Source organism: Oryzias melastigma, linkage group LG10, assembly GCF_002922805.2.
Source record: "Oryzias melastigma strain HK-1 linkage group LG10, ASM292280v2, whole genome shotgun sequence".
Classification (NCBI taxonomy): Eukaryota; Metazoa; Chordata; class Actinopteri; order Beloniformes; family Adrianichthyidae; genus Oryzias; species Oryzias melastigma.
The window spans coordinates 5,471,858-5,492,797 of NC_050521.1; the positions used below are offsets into that span (position 1 = coordinate 5,471,858).

The 20,940-nt window shown below is 42.2% G+C and overlaps 1 protein-coding gene across 8 annotated transcripts in view; it reads left to right on the plus strand.

The window, feature by feature from the left end:
• The first annotated feature begins 4,620 nt into the window (after window positions 1–4,620).
• pcdh19 (protocadherin 19) overlaps window positions 4,621–20,940 on the plus strand; it is a 74,337-nt gene continuing 58,017 nt past the window's right edge. The window contains exons 1-2 of one of the 8 annotated variants that reach the window (XM_024283512.2): window positions 4,621–9,093; window positions 11,463–11,595. In XM_024283512.2, the coding sequence (XP_024139280.1) occupies window positions 6,947–9,093; window positions 11,463–11,595 (2,280 nt within the window). In that variant the 5' untranslated portion in view covers window positions 4,621–6,946. Of the gene's footprint in view, window positions 9,094–11,462; window positions 11,809–20,940 lie in introns of all 8 variants that reach the window. The other 7 variants (XM_024283514.2, XM_024283513.2, XM_024283515.2 and 4 more) reach the window with 7 other exon arrangements.

Consider the following 20,940-nt stretch of genomic DNA (forward strand, 5'->3'; position numbering starts at 1 on the left):
AGCGGCGTTGAAGGGTTCTTTCATTTGCATCTGTATGTAACAAAGACCACATCTGATCTGATAGGAGACCATCTGCATCGGTTTCTGGCTGTTTAAGACGCAGTGAAGCAGAATCCTTACTTTGATTTAACGTTAATATATATATATATATATATATATATATATATATATATATATATATATATATATATATATAGTTTAACCAAAACAGTAAACTTGTTATGTATCTCAGCTCAGGTTTGAAGGGCTCAGACACAGACCTGTTTTGTTTTTATGCCAAACTGGACTGCATCAAAGGGATACCTAGCAAGATCAGCCCCATTTTAGCACTGATGTTGGCTTTAACATGACATTTCAGATTTCTTCAAACAAGCATGTAAATGCAAAAAGCTCAACCTCAAATGCCACGTGTTCATCTCGAGGACATTTCAGGAGAGGTGAAAAAGTCAGATGTTTTCTGAGTTTTCAGCAGGGGCTAAAGGAAAACGCAAAACATAGATAATGTATGTTTAAATAAAACAGGATAGAGGTAGTCTGAGGTGTGGCACAGTAGGCATCGCTTTAGGTTTGTCACCAACTGCTTGCAGGATGAAACACAGGAGAAGTGTCTGATAGAATACTAAATGCCAAATCACGGTGCTAATTGCTTTGCCATGATGAAGCTTGAAAATGATGAGCACCTGGAATAATGTAAACACATTTAGATTTTTAAAATAAAAAAAATCTGTGTTCAGTTATGACATCTGTCCTACCAGGATGTTAGATTCTCATTTTTGTCTCTGATCTGTCTCAGTGTAATAAAAAACTGCATCTTATAGCTGATTAAAAAAACTGTTTTGATTTGTAGAAACTCAATCAATCAAGTTAATCATTTAAAGCTAATTTAAAGAACCACACTGATGAAAATTGTGTTTTTGGTGTTTTCAACATGTTCTTGTTGATTTTTTCTTATGATGGAAGACAAATATATATATATATATATATATATATATATAATTTTACTAATAATAGCTTTTCTGAGTATTTCTATGCTTAAATCTTTGTGAGTCAGGAGCAGAAAAAAATATTTTTAAAAAAGAGCTTATCAATATATGTTACGTGGAAGATACGCTAGGCCGGGCACAAACTTCCTGCTTTGCTCCGCAATAGGCAGGGGGAAAGGGGAAGGATCGCTACATGCCAACAGTCTTGCCCACAACTCAGAGGCAAATTTCTAATGAACTACTGCCACTCTCAAGAAAGAATGTGCAAGAAAATAAGACATTTTTGGGAGGGGGGCTCAAAATGGCATAATCATAATTAAAAGACCACTAGGAATGGGTTTTAAAATAGATCAAAAGATCATCAGAAAAAGTGTACAACTGCAAAAGCAATTCAACATTCATAGGCATGCTTAAAATTCTAGAGCACAACATCCTAAAGACCCACTCTAATGAAAATTCTGTATTTGGTGTTTTCATTGTTCTTGTTGCATTTTTCTGACAATAGATGAAATATATAAAATAAATGAATAAAAATAATTTTTCTGAGTTTGAAATCAACAGCACATGAAGAGATACCATTTATAAAAACTTTTAGTTCAGCGATTAATATGGACGGGCCAAAGTCACCCTACTCTGCTTTACTTTTATCCATCCACTTGCAGACAAACAGATTCGTTTGCATCTTTATTTTCCTTGTCAAAGCTGGCACCAAAAAATGTATGACTGACCAATTATTGCTCGCCATTTTTGCTGCACCCCTAATGTTAGCTTGGGGTTGTGAGGGCTTGTAAGCTAGCAGTATAGAGTATAAACAAAAGGATGATGGGACATAAGAGTTACGGTAGTCAAAAGAATGTCAACACTAGAGCTAAATCCCTGGTCTTAGAGGGTTAAATAGGCAGAAACATAACACACTTGACTTCAACTCATGAACAAGAAATGGCACAAAGATGTATTAAAAGAAAGTGAAGCTGTCCCCTCTCCTCCTTCATCAGCTCACACACGGGTCTTAGAGTGGTGCTGTGGTGAAATTAGGATTAAAACATGATTGAATTCAAAGTCGTACATCAGACACCAGAATATCAGGAAATGGTTGCTGAAAAGCCCATTCACTTTCAGTTGGTAAGCCATCAGTGAAGCCCTAGATGGATGGACAGTGCCAATTCTTACCAATTGCTGTATCGCGAAAAGTGTGGAATGGAGCAGAGGGCGTTTCGTCATTGAAGAAAAGCCCATAGATTAAAGCTGTCAGTTACCCTTCCTTTGTATGCTCCTGGCAAGGGGGTGTTCAAGAGGAATCAATTTTTTGAGAAGCTGCATGGGTGAGGAACACAAAAATAAAATCATCCTCAGCTGCAACTGAAAGAAAGATGACCGCGGTGGACATTCAGAATCAGTGCACCACTCTCTCGACTGTCTCATTCTACTGCTGTAAGTCCATGTCTGTGCACAGGCCAAGATCCGGAGCCAGGCAAGACTTAGAGATGATAACGGCAGCATCTGTCAGGGAGGCTTAGATATTCCTTTGCAAGCAAGCAGCAGGGATAGACTAGAGACGTGTGCCATTCCTTGGCAGCAGAGGAAAAAAAAATGAAATGAAATAGAATAAGTCATTCTCTGTGTACTTTCAACCTCACTGGTTCAAGCTTCCCACTGCAACCGCTTCAAGTACGCTCCAAACTGATGCGAAGTAGTGAAATTCCCATGGACTTAAATAGCTCTGTCTGCAGCTTTTAACTCGGAGCTCCAAGTGTCAGGAAACGAGGACGATCGTGTTGATGCTCCAACGAAATGAGAGATAGACAGGTTTTGTTTTAGCCATACATCACGGGTTCTTCAGAAGTACGGACACCAAATAAATAAAGTGTCAGATGATAAAAGGCATAAAGGAGACAAGGACAAAGTATGTCCAGCAGGAAGCTGCTGACTGACAGCTTAATGAAACAGTGGACAAGCGAACATGAGGCTCAACACTCAATGCCACACCGCTCACAGCAGAAAATTTAGGGATTTTAACATAGTGATAAAATCAATGAAAGGACAACAGAAGAATGTCAGCGTCAAGAGTTATATCAAGGTGGACTGTAGCTCATAAATGAAATATTGCAGCACTCTGAGAGAAAGAAACACAATGGGTTTAAATTACTGCTGTAGTTTATGACCAACCTTTCTGCTGGTGGCGCTCGGCTCCCTTGCGGAATCATTTCTGCAACATTCTTGGACGTCATCCTCACGACGAGACCCTCACCTTTTTTCCATTTCTTTTTGAAACAATCTGTCTTCAATAAGGTTGTGAAACAATAAAATCTTAAGAAAAAAAAAAACAAAGCTGTAAATGTCCATTTTCACATTTGCCGGGAACTGTTGCTCTGAAGTGCCACCTGTTCGTGCTATCCAGCCGGCAATTCCAGCCTGAGCAACATCAGAGAAAAAAGCAAAATGTGCGATGCACCCCGGTGTACACATGGCCGCGAGAAAGCCCCGAGGACACGAAAATTCCCTTGTCACTGTCTATGGTTGTTTAACTTGCTGACATTAAGAATTTATGAGCTTAAAGATTCTTCCGGCGCTTCTTATGCGACTGCAATATGTCTTGGAAAGCATCGTGGCAAAGCAAACAAGTGGCTTTGTTTATACTGGCTTGTTTTTCGAGACGTGACTGCATAATGGAAGAGAAGAGAAAATATTGTCATTTACACATGGATGCATCCAGTTATGACAATGTGGCAGCACATGTCCCTACTCTTTAGTTTGTAATCAATAATAATAATAATAATAATGTGGCCCTTTAAAGAACTCTTCTGATGTTTTTTTGTTTTTTTAACACATTCTTGTGGCATTTTTATCATAATAGAGGACTTATTTAAAGAAAATTTGGCTTAAAATTGCATTTCTAAGTAAGTATTTAATAATTCTTTACATAAAAATGTTAGTTTTAGAAAGAGCTTATTTGTGATGTAGAAAACACTCGGTGGGCCACAAGCTCCCTCCTCCACCCTAGTCGGATACATCCACTTGTAGACAAATAGATCCGTGTCTTTGTTTTCCTCGTCTGACCTGGCATCTGTCTTAAAACTGACATTGCTCTTCATTTTTGGTGCACTGGTAATGTTAGGTTGGGATTAAGAGAGGCTGTAAGATAGCAGGAGTGTAAACACATGGATGATGGGAAGTAGGGGCAGGCTTACTCCAGACCAACATTTACAAATCAGAGGCAAATTTCTAATGAACTCCTGCTGCTCTACGGCAACTATGTCCTGGGAGATGACAAAAGTTTTCTTTATTTTGGCTAAAAACTGAATAACCATAATTAAAAAAAGACTTTTACAATAGATCAAAATGTGATTGGAGTGGGACTTTAAGTGTTTCCTTACATGTTTTTCTATGTCAGCAAGGTCATCCAAATAAATCACTTTAAGATCAAGCAGTTAATGTTTCTCATATATAGAGAACTGATGGTTTAACTCACTCTGCTGCAATTCTCCTTCACATAGGAGAGTTCATCATTTCTGATTATTAAGATTGATTGGATTTTGCTCTGGAATTATTCATGTCACGGAGAGAATATTAATTAAGGCCAAACTGCAAAGTTCTGTTATGGAGAAAGAGGAAGGAACGGTTTTATTTCCTTGTTGGTTTTCTTTGTTGTTCTTTCTTCAGGATGCAACAGTGTGATGCCACAGCAGAAACGGAGAGGCGCCTGCCGACGCTAGGTGTCACCCTTGTGACTTTGAAATCGGCCTTCCCCCCGCACACACAGACACAACCCCTTCCCTTCCCCCCGATGGAGCATGGAGGCTGAGCGCGCCGGTGAGAGTCGGGCAGACTGGCTGCCGGTGATGGGGGAGTGAGGGGGAGGGCGTGCGTCTGAGCATTTGAGGAAGACAGAAAAAAAGGAGTGGGGGCGTCTTGAAGCTTATCTGAATGAGAAAAGTGAGATTCCAGGCATGGGGGGGTGACAGTCTGCAAGCGCACTGAGGAGCTTCATATTCTGGGGGGAGGCCACGGTGGGGGCCCTCTGTGAACTCCCACATCTTATAATGTCGCCTTGGATTACATGGAGATAAGAGAGCTGGAATAAAAGCATAATTCATGTGTTGTTCTTTTAATGTGATGATCGGGGGGAGGGGTCAGCAGCTCCCATATCATGATTAACCCTCTTACCAATAGATTTCAAAGCTATTTGTTATCATTCACAGAATACAAGCTAATTACCTCTTTAATTAAAGCTGTATGGAGCGGTCTGTAGGTGATGTGTTCATCCAAAAGTTTGGAGAAAATTATTTCCTTCTAACCTTCAGATATTTAAATGAGCAGCTGAGCTAAAAAAAAAAAAGGTCAACTCGTTGCTTCATGCAAACCATCCACACTGAAGCCGATAGTTCTGAAGTTCAAATACGTCCTTAAACGCATCAGTGGAACTTTACGTTGATTTAAATTAGTGCGTAATGTGTGCGCATTTGGATCAACGGAACCACATAAAAATGCGGCACAAAGTAGGTCTGGAAGAACGACGAGCACAGTAAACGAACAGTTCTAAAAAATAATAATAAAAAAACAAAATAAAAAGTAGTTGCTCCAATGAAATCTGTGCGCAAGGACACCCACTTCCTCCCTTTTTGGGCACCCCAGACCCTCGTTTTTTTTCTTCTAGCGTCCGTCTTCAGCACAGATGCTGCGCGTTGACTCGCTTGTCTGCAGGAGAACAGGTAGTTGGCCGTGTTTCATTGCTGTACTTTGCCCCACCCACCAGCAGCTCCAGCCCCCCTGTGTAACCCCTGATTGGCTGGAAGGATTGCGGGTCCTGAGACTGAGCGCTCAGCTCTGAGCTGCGCGTCTGCCAGTGTGCACCAGCGGAGCGAGAGGAGCGCTTGTTGGAGTCAAACTAGACAACCTACTGGCAAAGGAATGGACATTTCTGTTTCTGCATCTGCCCGGCTGGATATAAGGTGGTGCGCTTGAGTTTGCTGCAGCTCATCATGAAATGCGTTTTGAACGCACAGTAGGCTCCGGCACCGCTTCATCTCCTTTTGGCTTCCTTTTCACAGGATATTTTTTCTTTTTTTATTTGTAAAAGTGTTTTCTTTCGTACTGAACATAGGGATACGGAATCGTTTTTCCAAGTGAGACACTGAGGATTTAATTAGTGCGTAAAGCTTGAAGACTTCCTATGGGGACGAAACCTGCTGGAAATAAAAAGGTGTCCGGGACTTGAGAGATGTGATGAGACATTCCTTCTTTTGCATCCTTCTCAAAAGAAAAAAAAGCATTCGGACTTTGGCTGCAGAGGCATTTTCTTCATCAAATGTCCAATTTTTCAATAAAAAAGACAGCTCTCTTTCTGAGAAGGAAATATAACCCCAGCGTGTAGATGAATCACCCAGAACAAGATGTGCGTCCAAACTGCGACTTAAACACTGACTGATCATCAGGGCGGAGAATTTAACGGGAACTTTCACTTCTAATCCTGCGCGGACTGAAGGGAGGTTAACATTTTTTGGTGGACTTGCTCAGAAGGAATTCTCATCTCCCACTCCACGCACTTCCAGCTCCTTCCCTCCCCTCAGCTGCAACTTGAAAATGCACAGTTCATCAAACGAGTCAAGTGTAAGTCCAGTTTGCTGCTTGTTAGGAGCTGAGCGGATTTACTCGACCAAATACTCCAGTATGAGAGGATTCAGCGTGTTTTTTGTGAAGCTGTTGTCCTCGGCGTTGCGCCCGCTGCAGTAGACGGGAGGATGACAGAAGAGTGAAATAAGCTCAATCACTTTTTCGAATCAAAGCTTTCAGACCATGATATGATCTACACGCTGAAGAGGTATCCGCCATCTACAATATTTTTATTTTCCTGGACGTTTTATGAAGATGACTGGCGTGCGTAATTTGGCCAGATTTCTCTGACGCGCATCCGTTTGCGTAATTGTCAGACTTTTATTAGGCAGATAAATAACTCAACAGGTACAATGCCAGGCAAGGAGATGGAATTAATGCAAATAACTACAGTGTTCCTCCTGTTTTGGGTCGTAACCGAAGCTGTTATTAACCTAAAATACGGAATAAACGAGGAGATGAAGCCCGGCTCCGTGATTGGAAACGTGACAAAGGACGCGCTCAAGCAAGGATTTCAAATTGCACCGCAGCCCCCCTATTTAAGGGTGATTTCGAATTCGGAACCGCGATGGGTGGAACTGAGTCCCGCTGGTATCCTCACAACCCAAATGAAAATAGATCGGGATGTAGTTTGCCGACAAAACCCAAAGTGCATTATTTCCCTAGAAGTGATGTCAAACTCCATGGAGATCTGTGTGATCAAAGTTGAAATCGAGGATTTGAATGACAACGCGCCCAAGTTCCCAACCAGCCACATTGACATTGAAATTTCCGAGAATGCCTCCCCTGGTACCAGGTTTCCCCTAGAGGGGGCAAGCGATCCCGACTCGGGGATCTTTGGAGTGCAGTCATATTCCATCACTCCAAATGAGCTTTTCGGATTAGAAATTAAAACCAGGGGTGATGGGTCGAAAATAGCTGAGCTTGTTGTGCAAAAATCTTTAGACAGAGAGACCCAGTCTCATTACTCATATGAAATCAGCGCAGAGGATGGAGGAGACCCTCCAAAGATAGGCGCGGTTCAGTTAAACATCAAGGTAATTGACTCTAATGACAACAACCCTGTTTTTGATGAGCCGGTGTATACCGTTAATGTGATGGAGAATTCCCCCATCAATACATTAGTCATAGACCTGAACGCAACGGATCCTGACGAGGGAACCAATGGGGAGGTTGTGTACTCCTTCAACAGCTACGTCACAGAGAAAACGAGGGAGGCTTTCAAAATTGACCCCAGAACCGGGATCATCACTGTCAACGGCGTTTTGGATTATGAAACCACACAAATCTATGAGATTGACGTCCAAGCCAAAGATTTAGGTCCAAACTCCATCCCAGCCCACTGCAAAGTCACGGTGAATGTGATGGATACCAATGATAATCCACCTGTCATCAGTCTGCTCTCACTCAACACAGAGATGGTGGAAGTCAGTGAGAACGCACAGCGTGGATATGTCATCGCGCTGGTGAGGGTGTCAGATAAGGACTCCGGCGCAAACGGGAAAGTGCAGTGCAGGCTGCAGGGCAATGTTCCGTTCAGACTGCAAGAATATGAGAGCTTCTCCACCATACTTGTTGACGGGAAGCTGGACAGAGAGCAGAAAGACACGTACAACCTGACCATCCAGGCGGAGGACAGCGGCACTCCGCCTTTACGCGCCACCAAATCTCTGGTTGTCAAAGTCACGGATGAAAACGACAACCCGCCCCACTTTCTGAAGCCCCACTATCAGGAGATGGTGATGGAGAACAACCTTCCTGGTTCGTGTCTGCTGGCTGTGTCGGCAGAAGACCCGGATCTGGGCATGAACGGCACCGTTTCCTACTCCATAGTCCCCGGTGAGATTAAGCACATGGATGTAAACACATATGTCAGCATCAACCCATCAGGCCGCATTTACTCCATGAGATCCTTCGACCATGAGTACACCAGAACTTTTGATTTTAAAGTTTTGGCACGAGACAACGGCAACCCCTCCCTGTCCAGTAACGCCACGGTGCGCATCGTGGTGCTCGACGTGAACGACAACACACCTGTGATGACGAACCCACCGCTGGTTAACGGGACAGCGGAGGTCTCCATCCCCAGAAACGCCGGGGTGGGTTACATGGTGACCCAGGTCAAAGCAGATGATTACGACGAGGGGGAGAACGGGCGGCTGACCTACACCATCTCGGAGGGGGACAGGGCTTTCTTTGAGATCGACCAGGTCAACGGGGAGGTGCGCTCCACCCGGATGTTTGGAGAAAACGCCAAATCCTCCTATGAGATCACGGTGGTGGCAAGGGACCACGGCAAGCCCTCCCTGTCCGCCTCGGCCTACATCATGGTGTACCTCTCCCCAGACCTGAACGCGCAGGAGCCTATCGGATCTGTCAACCTGTCCCTCATCTTCATCATCGCGCTGGGCTCCATCGCAGCCATCCTCTTCATCACCATGATTTTTGTGGCAGTCAAGTGCAAGAGGGACAACAAGGAGATCCGGACATACAACTGCAGGTACCCCTCCCCCCTCCATGTGTGATCTTAACTTTCTGTTTACTCCAGTTGTCCTACGGGTCAAAAATGACCCGACCAGCTAAAGACCCAAAATTAGTATCATATTTTTTGTCACACAATAAGCAGAAGGTGTGAGTACGTAGGTGTGTGTGTGAAGTAAAGAGAGTTTGTATGTAGCCTTTGAACTTTTCCTGGTGTTCAAACGCTTTTATCATTCATGGGGCAAAAATGACCCACCTTTGTACCCTTTGTGGTGTACAGCCCAGATATAAACAAACAAAACCAAAACATACATTTTTAATAATGATGGAGCCCCTTTAGGGAAAGACAATTTCAAGTTGGGAAAGGACAGGTTAAGGTGGTTTCTTCAACAACTTAACATGGTAGTGGGTCACTTTTACCCGCAAGACAACACAAGGGATATATATGTGTGTGTATGTGTGTGTGTGTGGGTTTGCTCGTGCGCGCTTGTTGCCAGTGAACTGCTTCTATCATCCAGCATGTAAGAGAGGACTGCAGATCCGTCTTTTTCCCTTTGAGGTAAATGAACCCGGCTGCCTTAAATCAGCTGCTGAGACCCACGCTCCTGCGCGGGGGGGTTGATTGATGGATTTAATCCTTCCATTGTAACGAATTGACTCATAAACGCGACGGTTCAACTGTCATGTTCAATTTGCAGATGTGCTGCCGGACAATTAACGCCCCCCACTCAACCTCCTTGACTGAACGGCAGCTCCAGACATGTATTATTTAAAGGCTGATTGGCTGTTATCATCCTTAATCTGCTGGGATTATGGCCGTTCCTCTTAGATCTGTCCTTCGAATCGTAGATTTTAGGGATTTTTATCAGATTATTTTTCCTGATTTTGCATGAATGGGGATCTCTTTTTACTCATCAGCATCACTTCTAGCGTTCACCCCCCACATGTGCCACATTTTCACTGTACATTTACATATAGATTGGATTTGAGAATTTAACCTGAAGCTACAATCATATTTTTTCCCTTGACTTAATTTTGTTGATTTGAGGTCATTTTGGCAGCAGAAGTGATCGTAAAAAATACTAAAACTGTCAATATTTTTCTCCATATTTATTGAAATGTATAAGAATCCTTTAGAGATTTTGCTTGATCATTTTATTCACTTCCAGCAGGTAAATTACTGACCCGTGGAGCCATTATGTCTTGTTGGAAAAGTTCTTCGATTTGATCTGATCAAAGCAAATTTTTTATTTTTTTTTTCGGTATCCCCCGTTTTTCACGTCAGTCAAATATTCAGGTAGTGACAGACGACAACAAATTCAGAGCTGCTCCCAGTTCTTTGCTCTCCCTGTGTGAGCCTGTCTCACTGCATGGAGCTTTAATTAGCTCGGATGTGCTCGGTTTTTCTGTCGCCACCTCAAGTACCAGGAGCAGTTATCTCCAATTTATTGCTTGTCCTCTGTCAGTCTGTCTTACTCTGAAGTCCCCCCTCCCCATCTCAGACTTCTACATGAGCTCAGGGTTGAGCATTAAAATGCTGCATGAAAAGGAGATCAAGTATTTTTCTTGCAGCTGCCCGCTTTCTTTACCCTAGATCCAGGGAAGGGAAGTGTAGCAGCTCTAAAGATGCAGCCTGAAAGCAAAGTGATGATGGAGATTTCAGGTGCGACAGAGGATCATTGCAGCTTTTTAGTCAACAACTTGTGTAGCAAGTTTATTTTCTCCTTATTTGAACATTTTTGTCTGCTATTAAGGCTAAATCTGACCCTTTCTGGAGTTAATATAGAGATACAACACATGCAGACACTCAAGTGATATGGAATCTGTCCAGTGAGGTTTGTAGAGATCAATAGAATGCTTAGCATCTGCTCTCCTGCAAAAAGCATGCAAGCCTGTGCAATGAGTGCACATTTCCCCCAATCTGAGGCTCCTTTGATAAAGTACGGCCATGTTGCTCATTTGCTCATATTACAGTCAAAATACTCACTTTAAGTTTGCAGAAGTCCATGAGAGCAGCTAACCTGATCTGAATCTGCAGTTCTCCTCTATTACTGTACTGTATGGCCTTGCTTGCAGCTGAAAGGAAAACAGGGAAATAGTGTTTGTTTTGAACACACAGGTAGTGTTGTGGAGCTTTGCCTCTGTGGTTTTGGCATGTTTGAATATCGTCAGCCTGTTTGTGACATGTCGATTGTTCAGCACGCAAATGCAACCGAGCAGGGGCTGGCAGCTCCACGGCGAGCCGGGTGTGGGAAGTCACCAAGGTGTGGCGTTCCACCCCTGGCAGCTGTGGTTGGAGAGCACCCCGGCTGGCATGATGGTTGAGCTTCTTTGACCGTGTGGGCAGGGGAGGGCAAGGCAGAGCACTGCTTTATTGAGTCTGTTCAGTTTCTTCTACTTGCGCAGGGTGGCGGAGTACTCATACGGCAACCAGAAGAAGTCCAGCAAGAAGAAGAAGCTGAGCAAGAACGACATCCGGCTGGTGCCACGAGACGTCGAGGAGACGGACAAGATGAACGTGGTGAGTTGCTCGTCTCTCACCTCCCCGCTCAACTACTTCGACTACCACCAGCAGAGCCTGCCGCTGGGCTGCAGGCGCTCCGAGAGCACCTTCCTCAACGTGGAGAACCAGAACTCACGCAATGCAGCTCCCAACCACGGCTATCAGCACCCGTTCACAGGGCAGAGTCACCAGCAGCCAGACCTCATCATCAACGGCATGCCACTGCCTGAGGTGAGATACAATCCAGTGTGCTCCGTCCTTCATCCATTTGCTGGGCTGCCTAGGCTGTCAGGAGGAAAAGAAAAAAGTGGGGAGATTGATTTATAAATTGATTTCCATAATTTAATGCAGCGTAGCCACAAAGACACACTTACCTCTGTGGATTTACTCCTCCATTAATGACCATTGTTAGGGCTCTTTGATCCGGCTAAATCTTATCAAGGGAAAGTGGAGGAGCTCTTTTCAGCACATCTCAGGGTCTACTGGTATGTCGCGTTCCACTGCACCAAAGTACATTGTGTCAGGGAAATTTCCCTCTGTTGTTGATGGAAAAGCTGAGCTATTTGAAATGGCAGAGGAGTGTCAGTCGAGTGGAATCCTTCAAGGCATTTCAAGGTGCCCAGACTCTGAAGCTGACCTGTGATGAGAGAGCTTTGCCAAGCAGAATTTGGAGGCCTGACAGAGTGGATTATTTAGCCCCTCTCACTGCACTTGTTTTTTTTTTCTTTGTTGTGTATGGATGTGTGTGCACACTGCAAAATGAACAGGAGCTTGTGCACCTGCCAGATGTATTGACTCGGCTAATCAGCTGCACCACACATCATTGCGGGCGCTAACAGAAAGAATAATCATTGCTTAAATCTGTATGTCGTCCATTTGGCTGCAGCACTGCTGCGTGGCCGCTCTGCTCAGCCAGCCGCTGAGTTATCCTGACATGCCATGCGTGGCTCCAGTGGAGCCATGAGGGTTTGACTTGAAGGACTATTTGAGCTGACAGGTGTATGCCCACCTGCTGATCTTTAGTTTAAAGATTTTTCTTTTTTGTGTGCGTATAAACCCTTCTTTTGGATTCTTCTGACAATCCTCCTTCGTGACCCACTTCTCTCATGGGAGAAAAAGGGACATTTATGTTTGAGAGCAGGGGGAGTTGTGTGTGTTTGTATGAGAATGTGTGTGTCACTCGTAAAAGCAGCAAAACAAGCCAGAGGTCCGAAACACTCTGCTGTAATTGATGAGTCCCACGTCCGTTTGACATTCAGGGAGGACAAGATGGGGGTGCGGGCTCGGGGGAGGGGTTTCGGGGTCTTAAAACGCGAAACGCAAGATGGGTATTGATATATTGACTGGATGATTCAGAGAGAGCTGGGCACAACTGGATACTGAGGGGTCAATGAGACCCACTTACAGGCATGCTGATTTACTGGACCCATTCTGGCTGCTTGATGAAGGAGCGCACGTGGAAAACGCCAGCGGAAAGAATGGGAAACGCCTCGTGGTGGGATGTTCAGCAGGTACATGCAGTGACCCGTGTGCTGTATTTACCGGTCACTGCCATTCTACCTCAGTCAACAAAAGAATCACAGATAAAATAATCTCCTGGGCAGGGGCAGTGCCAGTATTAGTGTCATTATTGATAATGATAAAGAAACCACATTTCTTAGAGCATTGCAAAAATAAAAAAGGTAATATTTTGAACGAAATATTGGAAATTCTCCTTTACTACCTTTCAAAGTCTTCTGCACCCCATATAAACTGTTCTAGCTCCGCCACTGCTCCCGAGGCATCCAATAAAAGTGCATTAGCTGCAGGATTAGGACAGCCTTTATTTGTTTCAGCTAATGAAAAAGAGGCAGATTGATTTTGAGGAATCACTATGCAAGTATGGAGTTGATGGAGCGGTGTGAGGGCAGATAAGGAGGCTGAATCTTGAATCTCGGTGCCAGGTGTCTGAGCCCTGACCGCATTTCCTCATTTTTTTTTTTTTTTCTTGGAGCCAGTAGATTGGCTTGATAGAGGCCAGAGCTGCTTAGCATGCAACCTCCAGCTCTCTTCTTCTTGCATTTGATGGTGACAAACATCTCTTTGACCCGGTCTTTGCACTTCTTCTCTGGACTGATAAACCCAACGTGTGTGTGTGCGTGTGTGTGCTATAACTGGCAGTTCGAGGAAAAACCGCAGCAGGAACGTTTCTGGTCCTCCAGCAGAGCGAACCGGCACAACAGTTGTCTTTGTTTTTCTTTCCCCTCCCATTGTGACATTTGCGAGAGACAGAAGCCATCCAGTGCATACAGATGTTGCTCCTAAATAAAAAATGTGTTTGCTTTAATTATAATTCCATTTATAGCGCAAACAAACGGCGGTGTAACGACTGATAATTGCTTGGTTACAATGAGCAAGCATGGGCTTGAAACCACTTGACTCCACAAGTCCTCACACCCGAATCCCATTGACTGTTAGAACAAACGAGTGGCTGCACTGTTGTGATTACTGAGGCTGCTTTGTTTCCTCAAAAGTTATTTTCATCCTGAGGACAATCTCATAACTATCCATTATTCATTTCTCCTCAGCAGAGTGGCCGTTTGCTGTGTGTTTGCTATAGCGCTTCCTTAAAAAAAAAGTTCATCACACCGCCGTCTGATTTGATTTGCTAATATCAGGAAGGAGGATTGGAGCCCGTGTTTATTTGTACTTTACACCTTTGATCAATAAGCGTCTCCTCTGTTGTCGGTTTCTGTTCAGCATCCTGCTTATGTCAGAGCGTTGAGCTTCTCCTACAGATAAAACACAAACGCAGCAGACTCGACCGAGATAACGGTGACAGGTCTCCCCAAAGGCCTCATGCTTACAGTTGCATTGTGTATTTTGGATTATCCCTGGTGTGAATCTGCGTAAGAATATAACTCCTTGAACATCGCTATCTGTTGTTTGAAAAGGTGTTTGTTAGGCCTGTCTGTGGTCACACTAATGCGAATCCCCACAGGGGGATAGAGCTGTCTTCCATGGTTTAATTGGTGAGGTAGATAATTATACAGTAAAGGTGTAGCCTTTGGCTAGAGTGCGTTTCTGGAATTTGAAATTGTGCTTCTCACACCTGTGACTCCATGTAATGAGAACAGGAGGAAAATGAGTTTATTGATCAGCTTTAAAAGAATGATTTTTCTTTTAGAATCAATCTGTGAAATTATGAAAAAAGAAGGCCGAGAACTTTGCGATGAGAGCGAGTCCCACAGGCTGAAGTTATTTGATAACCGCAGCATTCTTTCTCCTCCTGATGCTCATCACACTCCCTGTTTCTGTTGTTACATAAGCCCTAATGATGCCGGAGCGCATTCTCTGCCGCAGTGACGGCTCCAAATCTTGACAAAAAATAAAGAAAACGTCCATCTCACCGAGCCAATCAAAGAGAGCTGAATATGAAAAATGAAAACATAAAAAAAAGTGACAGGAGAGCTCTGTGAAACGGCCGAGCTGTTTTTCTCTGCGAGTGCGGAAGTCGTTTTTGATGTTGATGTAGGAGAAACAACGGGGAGTGGTTCCAGTGAGGCTGCACATCCCTTTCTATCACTTCACATCAGGACAATACGCATGCGAGCATTCAAACGTGTCATATTGAGCATGCAAAATAGATGTCATGCTGTCACTGCATCTTACACGTCTGCTGAAAATGCCAATCTTCCCCCTCAGACACGACGAGACACTGTTTCTTTTTTTATTGTCACATTTAATTGAAATATGCGCCGGGACACAACCATTTACATCATTATGAGGGAGCGTTTCAAGAACGAGAAGCATCATCTAACCCGTTTAGTAATCAAACATTGCTGGGGCTTTTGATGGGTTTGTGATGCTACATGCATCCTGCTGAAATGTCCGGTTTTTTTTTTTTGCAGTTAATAAAAATGTCAGTTTGCATCACTTTTACAGTCTTCGTATAAAAAAGTTTGCATTTTCTCCTTATTTCAGCAGCTATTCAGAATCACTATAAATAATGAATTAGCATTTTAAAAGTAGTGTGAAGTCAAAAGGACAGGCCAGAAACTGAGTCATTTTTTACAGCTTCTAACTCATTTCCTTTCTACAGACTGTATCTGGAAACATCCGCGATGTTTGTTTGTTATCCTGTGACTGACGGCAAGCTGAGGACGTCACTGCTGGCGGAAAGTGTAACTGAGAGTCAGCAACAAAAGCAGTGAGGCACAAATAAAAAGCAAATCCCCTTCTTTTTACTTGGATCAGCACCTATGTTGTGGCTGGATGCACACGTTTTTGCAACTGGAGACATTCCTTGCAAAATATGAATATAAATGTATATTTCCCTCAGTTTTGCTGTGTTCGTATTAGTTTGGAAGTCAGGAAAACCAAGGACTGACATTTTACAAAGTCAACTGAGTCATCATTTACAACAGGATAGAAAAAAGATCAATATAGGAATATAGAACAAATATTTATACATAAATAACATTAAAGCCTTGTTTCCGGTAAGCAGTACGGTGCGGTCTGGTTTGGAATGGTTTAGGCCAGGGGTCTGCAACCTGTGGCTCTTTGACCCACTCCTTTGTGGCTCATTGGTTCAAGAAAATTAGAATGTGTTTTCATTTTAAAAAGTTCTGACTATGGGGCACATGAATCAAAATAAAACAGTCAAACTTTATGAAACTCATTTAAAAACATCAGAAGAATCGTAGATATCACTCCACCAGGCTCCTGACTACAGTACCCACAATGCTCCTACAATACATTAAGCGTTACAGCTTCATAGTCGTACTAAAACATTTCAACAGAGCCTCGTGTGCCACCAAACTTGAGTACAACCAGAATTCACTCATGCCGGATTATAATAAAGCGGACTGTTTCAAGGGTTTTAATCGTTCCATATGGTCCGAAAAACACAGTAACCATCACTAAAAAGCTCCAAATTATTTGTAGATAGCTACGTTTATGAATTTTCACCAAAAACTATAAAATAAACTGCACATATATATATTTTTTAATTAGTGCTGACATTAAACTACCTACTACAATATTTGTTGCATTCAGATTATCCTGTCTTTTATTTTGAAAGGAAGTCATGTCAAAAGTTGTAACCTTTTTAATATTTAGAAAATAAATTATAATTTTTATCATATTGTTTTCATTTTATTCATGTACAAAAAACAATAATTAATTAATATTTATTATAATAGTAAAAATAACATAAATACAAGGGAGTGTCTTATTTTTGTAAGACTTTGTGGCTTCCTCTGAGTTGCGGTTGGTGAGAAATCGACCCGATTGGCTCTTTAAGTGTTGAAGGTTGCAGACTCCTGGTCTAGGCAATTCAGGTGAGTGTTTCCACTCAAAGTTGAATTGTCATAGTAGTGCGACTATTAGAAAAGTGAAGCTAACAACAACAATGGAGGTCATCCAGCAGCTCATTTTTTTCCACTTGGCTTTTGGTTCTTTGTACATACAAAACATTTAATGTTTGAGAAAAGATTGTGGGAATTGGAACACAGCTGCTTTCTTGCCTCTTTTTTTATCGCAATGCCCTTATATCAATCAACGGTTGTTAATGTGTGAGAACCGTAGCTCCGCCCTAACTGAACCGTTTCCTTTTTCTATGGACCTCTAACCCCAAAATGATACGGTTTGGTCCAGGTAAATGGGTCAATTTAATAAATACCGGATTGGACCGAACCGTACTGCTAAGTGGAAACGAAGTATTCCCCCCTAATATATTCATCTTGAAAAAAAAAATGTACCTGAAAACATCAAAGGAGCAAAAATAAAAAAGTGAGTTCTAAATGAGGGGAAAAGATCAAGATTTCATATAAATTAATGTCCTCACCTCCTAGCATTTTGTAAAAACTATTCCTATTTGGGTGAAAATATTGACAGACGAACATTTATATTACACAGGAAGACACAAGTGCTTAATCTTGTAAAGTTTTTTACTTCTAATTCCTTCATCGAAAACATGGGAGGTGTTTGCTGGAAATCTTTTCTGGAACACTTCAAAGAGAAGCGCTTCATCTCTAAAAGCTTCAGATGTGCACTGATTGAGTGGCAGATGAACCTTTTAATTATTTAGAGATGTTATTTGTGAGGCAAAGGTTTCCGAAACGCTGCGCTTTTCAAGTGTCAGACGGGGAAATAAAGCTGTGTCTGTCAAAAGAAAATTAACCGCGTGACAATGATAAACCCAGTGGCGTCCTTAGTTGGCTCCACCAATCAGCTTCAACATGCCGCCGCTGCTCTTGTGGCTGTGAGTGATGGGCTGACATCACTCAACAAGATGGTTTTCGGTCAACCAGGTGCTAGTTTAACACTGATTTTTACGGCCTTGACCCTAATCTGCAACGCCCCGTCACGGCACGTCATTGTTGATGCTGCAGAGGCAGAATGAAGTGGCATGACGGCGCCACGTCTGCCGGGACGCCACCTTCTCGTCAGGATCGCAGAATCCAGCCAAAAACACTTAACCGGCAATAAGTGACAGCGTCTGATGTGCACACGTCACCGTGTGCGTCCCTAACCACATGTGACTTTAACGGATTGTATACTGGGAGTGATGTGGTAGGAAAACGGCAAATCATGGGGAGCAACGGTTGGATATTTGGGGGGTGGGGTTAGGTTTTCTTCATGGAGTGTCAGTAGTTTTACTCAAGCTGTGTGGCTTCTGCCTGAAACGTATTTTTCTTTGTGAAAGGACGAGATGGCTTTCCACAAATCAAGCTCACCTCCAGGGAAAACATCTGTCTCACTGTTAAATTGCTTTTGGAAGATGCTCAGATCCACAAAAAAATAAATCAGATTATTTTTATGTGCTTTAAAAGATCTATATATTTATATTTGTTGATGTAGAGCTTGTAAACATGCAATGTGAAATCATTTGATAGTCATGACAGACTTAAAGTGGGTCAAAGTTAAAACAGGGTTACATAATTAGATATGTTTATTTTTGTGTTGATTTAGTTTTAATTACGGACCTCTTTTTTTAAATAAATGTGAAATTGCCAAAAGGTTAGAATTCAAGAAAGCTTAAGCAGTTTATAAAAATATATGTCACCTCCGACCAGCAAGTGCTTCTGCAGAAATCTGAGTCTGCTTCAACTGTTTACACCATTTTTAAGAAGAGTAAAAATGCGACTTGTTTTATGTCAAATTTGGGATCATTTTCCGGTAACTTTGTAGTTTTATTGCTAGCTGCCCTTTTAGTAGTTGCTAGAGGTTTAAAAAGTTACACAAATATTGCTATTAAACCTCCGATAACACTTTTGGCTGTAAGAAAGAGTTTTTTTGGTCTGAATGTTAAAAAAAAGCATCTGAGAAATGTCAAGTGTAGCAAAATAGGACAGAAAATTAATTTAAAAACTGCTGCCTACGATCACTCATGACAGTTTGGAGTTTTGCTCCAAATACATTTATAGTGCAGATTAAAAAACTTTTTTTTTTAAATAAATGAAAATGAAGAATACAAGTTTTTAGAGACGGACTATAAAACTAAAACGATAATTTTTTTTAATCAAAAGTCTCACGATGCTGAACGCAGTTCAGGAAAGTCTGTAATGGCTTTGGGCTGATGGAATCGTGGGGCCACCAGTAAATGAGAAAAGGCTAAATGGACTGAAGAAAGTGGATACAGAGATGATGCTTATCGTCACTGTATTAACATCATTACCTTGTTAAACTGTGGAAATACTACATGACCATAATTAGACATTTAAATCATATTTCTTTTTACATTTTTTTCTCATAATCAAACTTTTTGAAGCAATTTATTTATTCAAAGACTCTGATCAGCATAATGTTTTAAACATCTTCTTGTACAATTGAGGATATTTATGAAGAGCATTAAGCTTGTTTCACTTGTTTAGGTTCAAGGTGTGAGAGCGGGAGAGGGGGGGGGGGGTTTCACATACAGCTCAGAGGTGAATTCTATTAAACTCCTGCCGCTCAGCAGAAACTATGTCCCAAAAAACAAATCAGTTTTAATTTTTTAAATTTTGACTAAAAACTGCATAATCATAATTAAAATCCCATAATAAAACAAAAACATGATCAGAGTGGATCCCTAATAGGTTCTTTTAGACTTAAAAAGAGTTTATACTTTGGCTAAAAAGTTTCCTTAACATTGAAAAATAGGTGCAAAACTTTTAAAATGGTAGAAGATAATATAAAAGTTGCGACCTTGTAAAAATGAAAGTACAACATCTTTCATTTATGCAGATTCTTTTTTCCTCTCATGTGCTGGAAATGTCTGTATTTACATTAATGCAGAAAAGAAAAGGTCAGCTCGCACATTTCAAAACTCAAACCCGGGACTTGTTATGACCGCGAGTGAAATCTATTTGCAGTTGAGGCTCACAGTACTATCTGTGGTACAGTCAGCGTATGTCAAGAGGAATGTTCCCTCCTGTCTTCCAGTGGCTTTGTAATATTACAAAAGAAGCATTTGTATAATTTCTAGTGACATGCAGTAAAAGAAAACATTGACGCCTTTTCTGTGTGTATATCCCTTTTTGCGGATAAGCGTAACAAAAGGAATTACCATCCTTTTTTTTTTGGATTTTTTTCCCTTGTGTGCATTTATAATATACATTCTCCCCCAACACACACACATGCAAGAAGAACAAACAAAATGAGAGAAAAGTAATTACAATTTGCGTTTAATGACAACAATGTGTGCCCCAAACTAATTTCATCCAAATGTGCAGAGAGAAAAGGTATTAATTAGAATCCGTGGACATCCTCTTGTAATTGTGTTTCTACATCGGGATGCCAAATTTCCAACCACATTGTAGCTGCAGCGCTCTTTCAGCACAGCGACGGCGATGGGGGAGGGAGTCTCGGAAAGCTAACAATACTTGCTGTTAACAGAAACTTTTTTTAAGCAGCGTGCTCTGACACGGGGGAGCCGTGACCTTTCCAAGTGTCCTGCTTTTTGCTTAAGACAAAGAGGGAGCAGTAGCATGTTAGTTAGCATTTCCCCCATCAGATTAAATGTCAACTTCTGCATGCATAAGTATGGAAAACAAGGGAGGGGCACCAATTTGCTTTTGGATAGATGAATCCCGGGATTCCTGCAGTGCGCCGTGCTCTCAGGCTGCTTAGATCTGTAAATTTGGGCGGCACCTGCTTTGCGGTGATTATAAGTTAAGTTTAATCCACCCGGAAACAAAAGAATCCTCTGTTTGTTCCGTGTTTTTTTTTTTTTTTAAAGAGAGCGCTGCAGACAAAAGAGAGCAAACGTCATTGTGTGAGTAGCCCAAATACTGCATTCTACCTTTGTTTTCTTTACTCCGGCAGCAGCAGGGTAGTCTCCCCGCTTCTCCTCACCTTTCATTCCAGCTTTCATACAGTGCTTTTGTTTCCAGACATAAA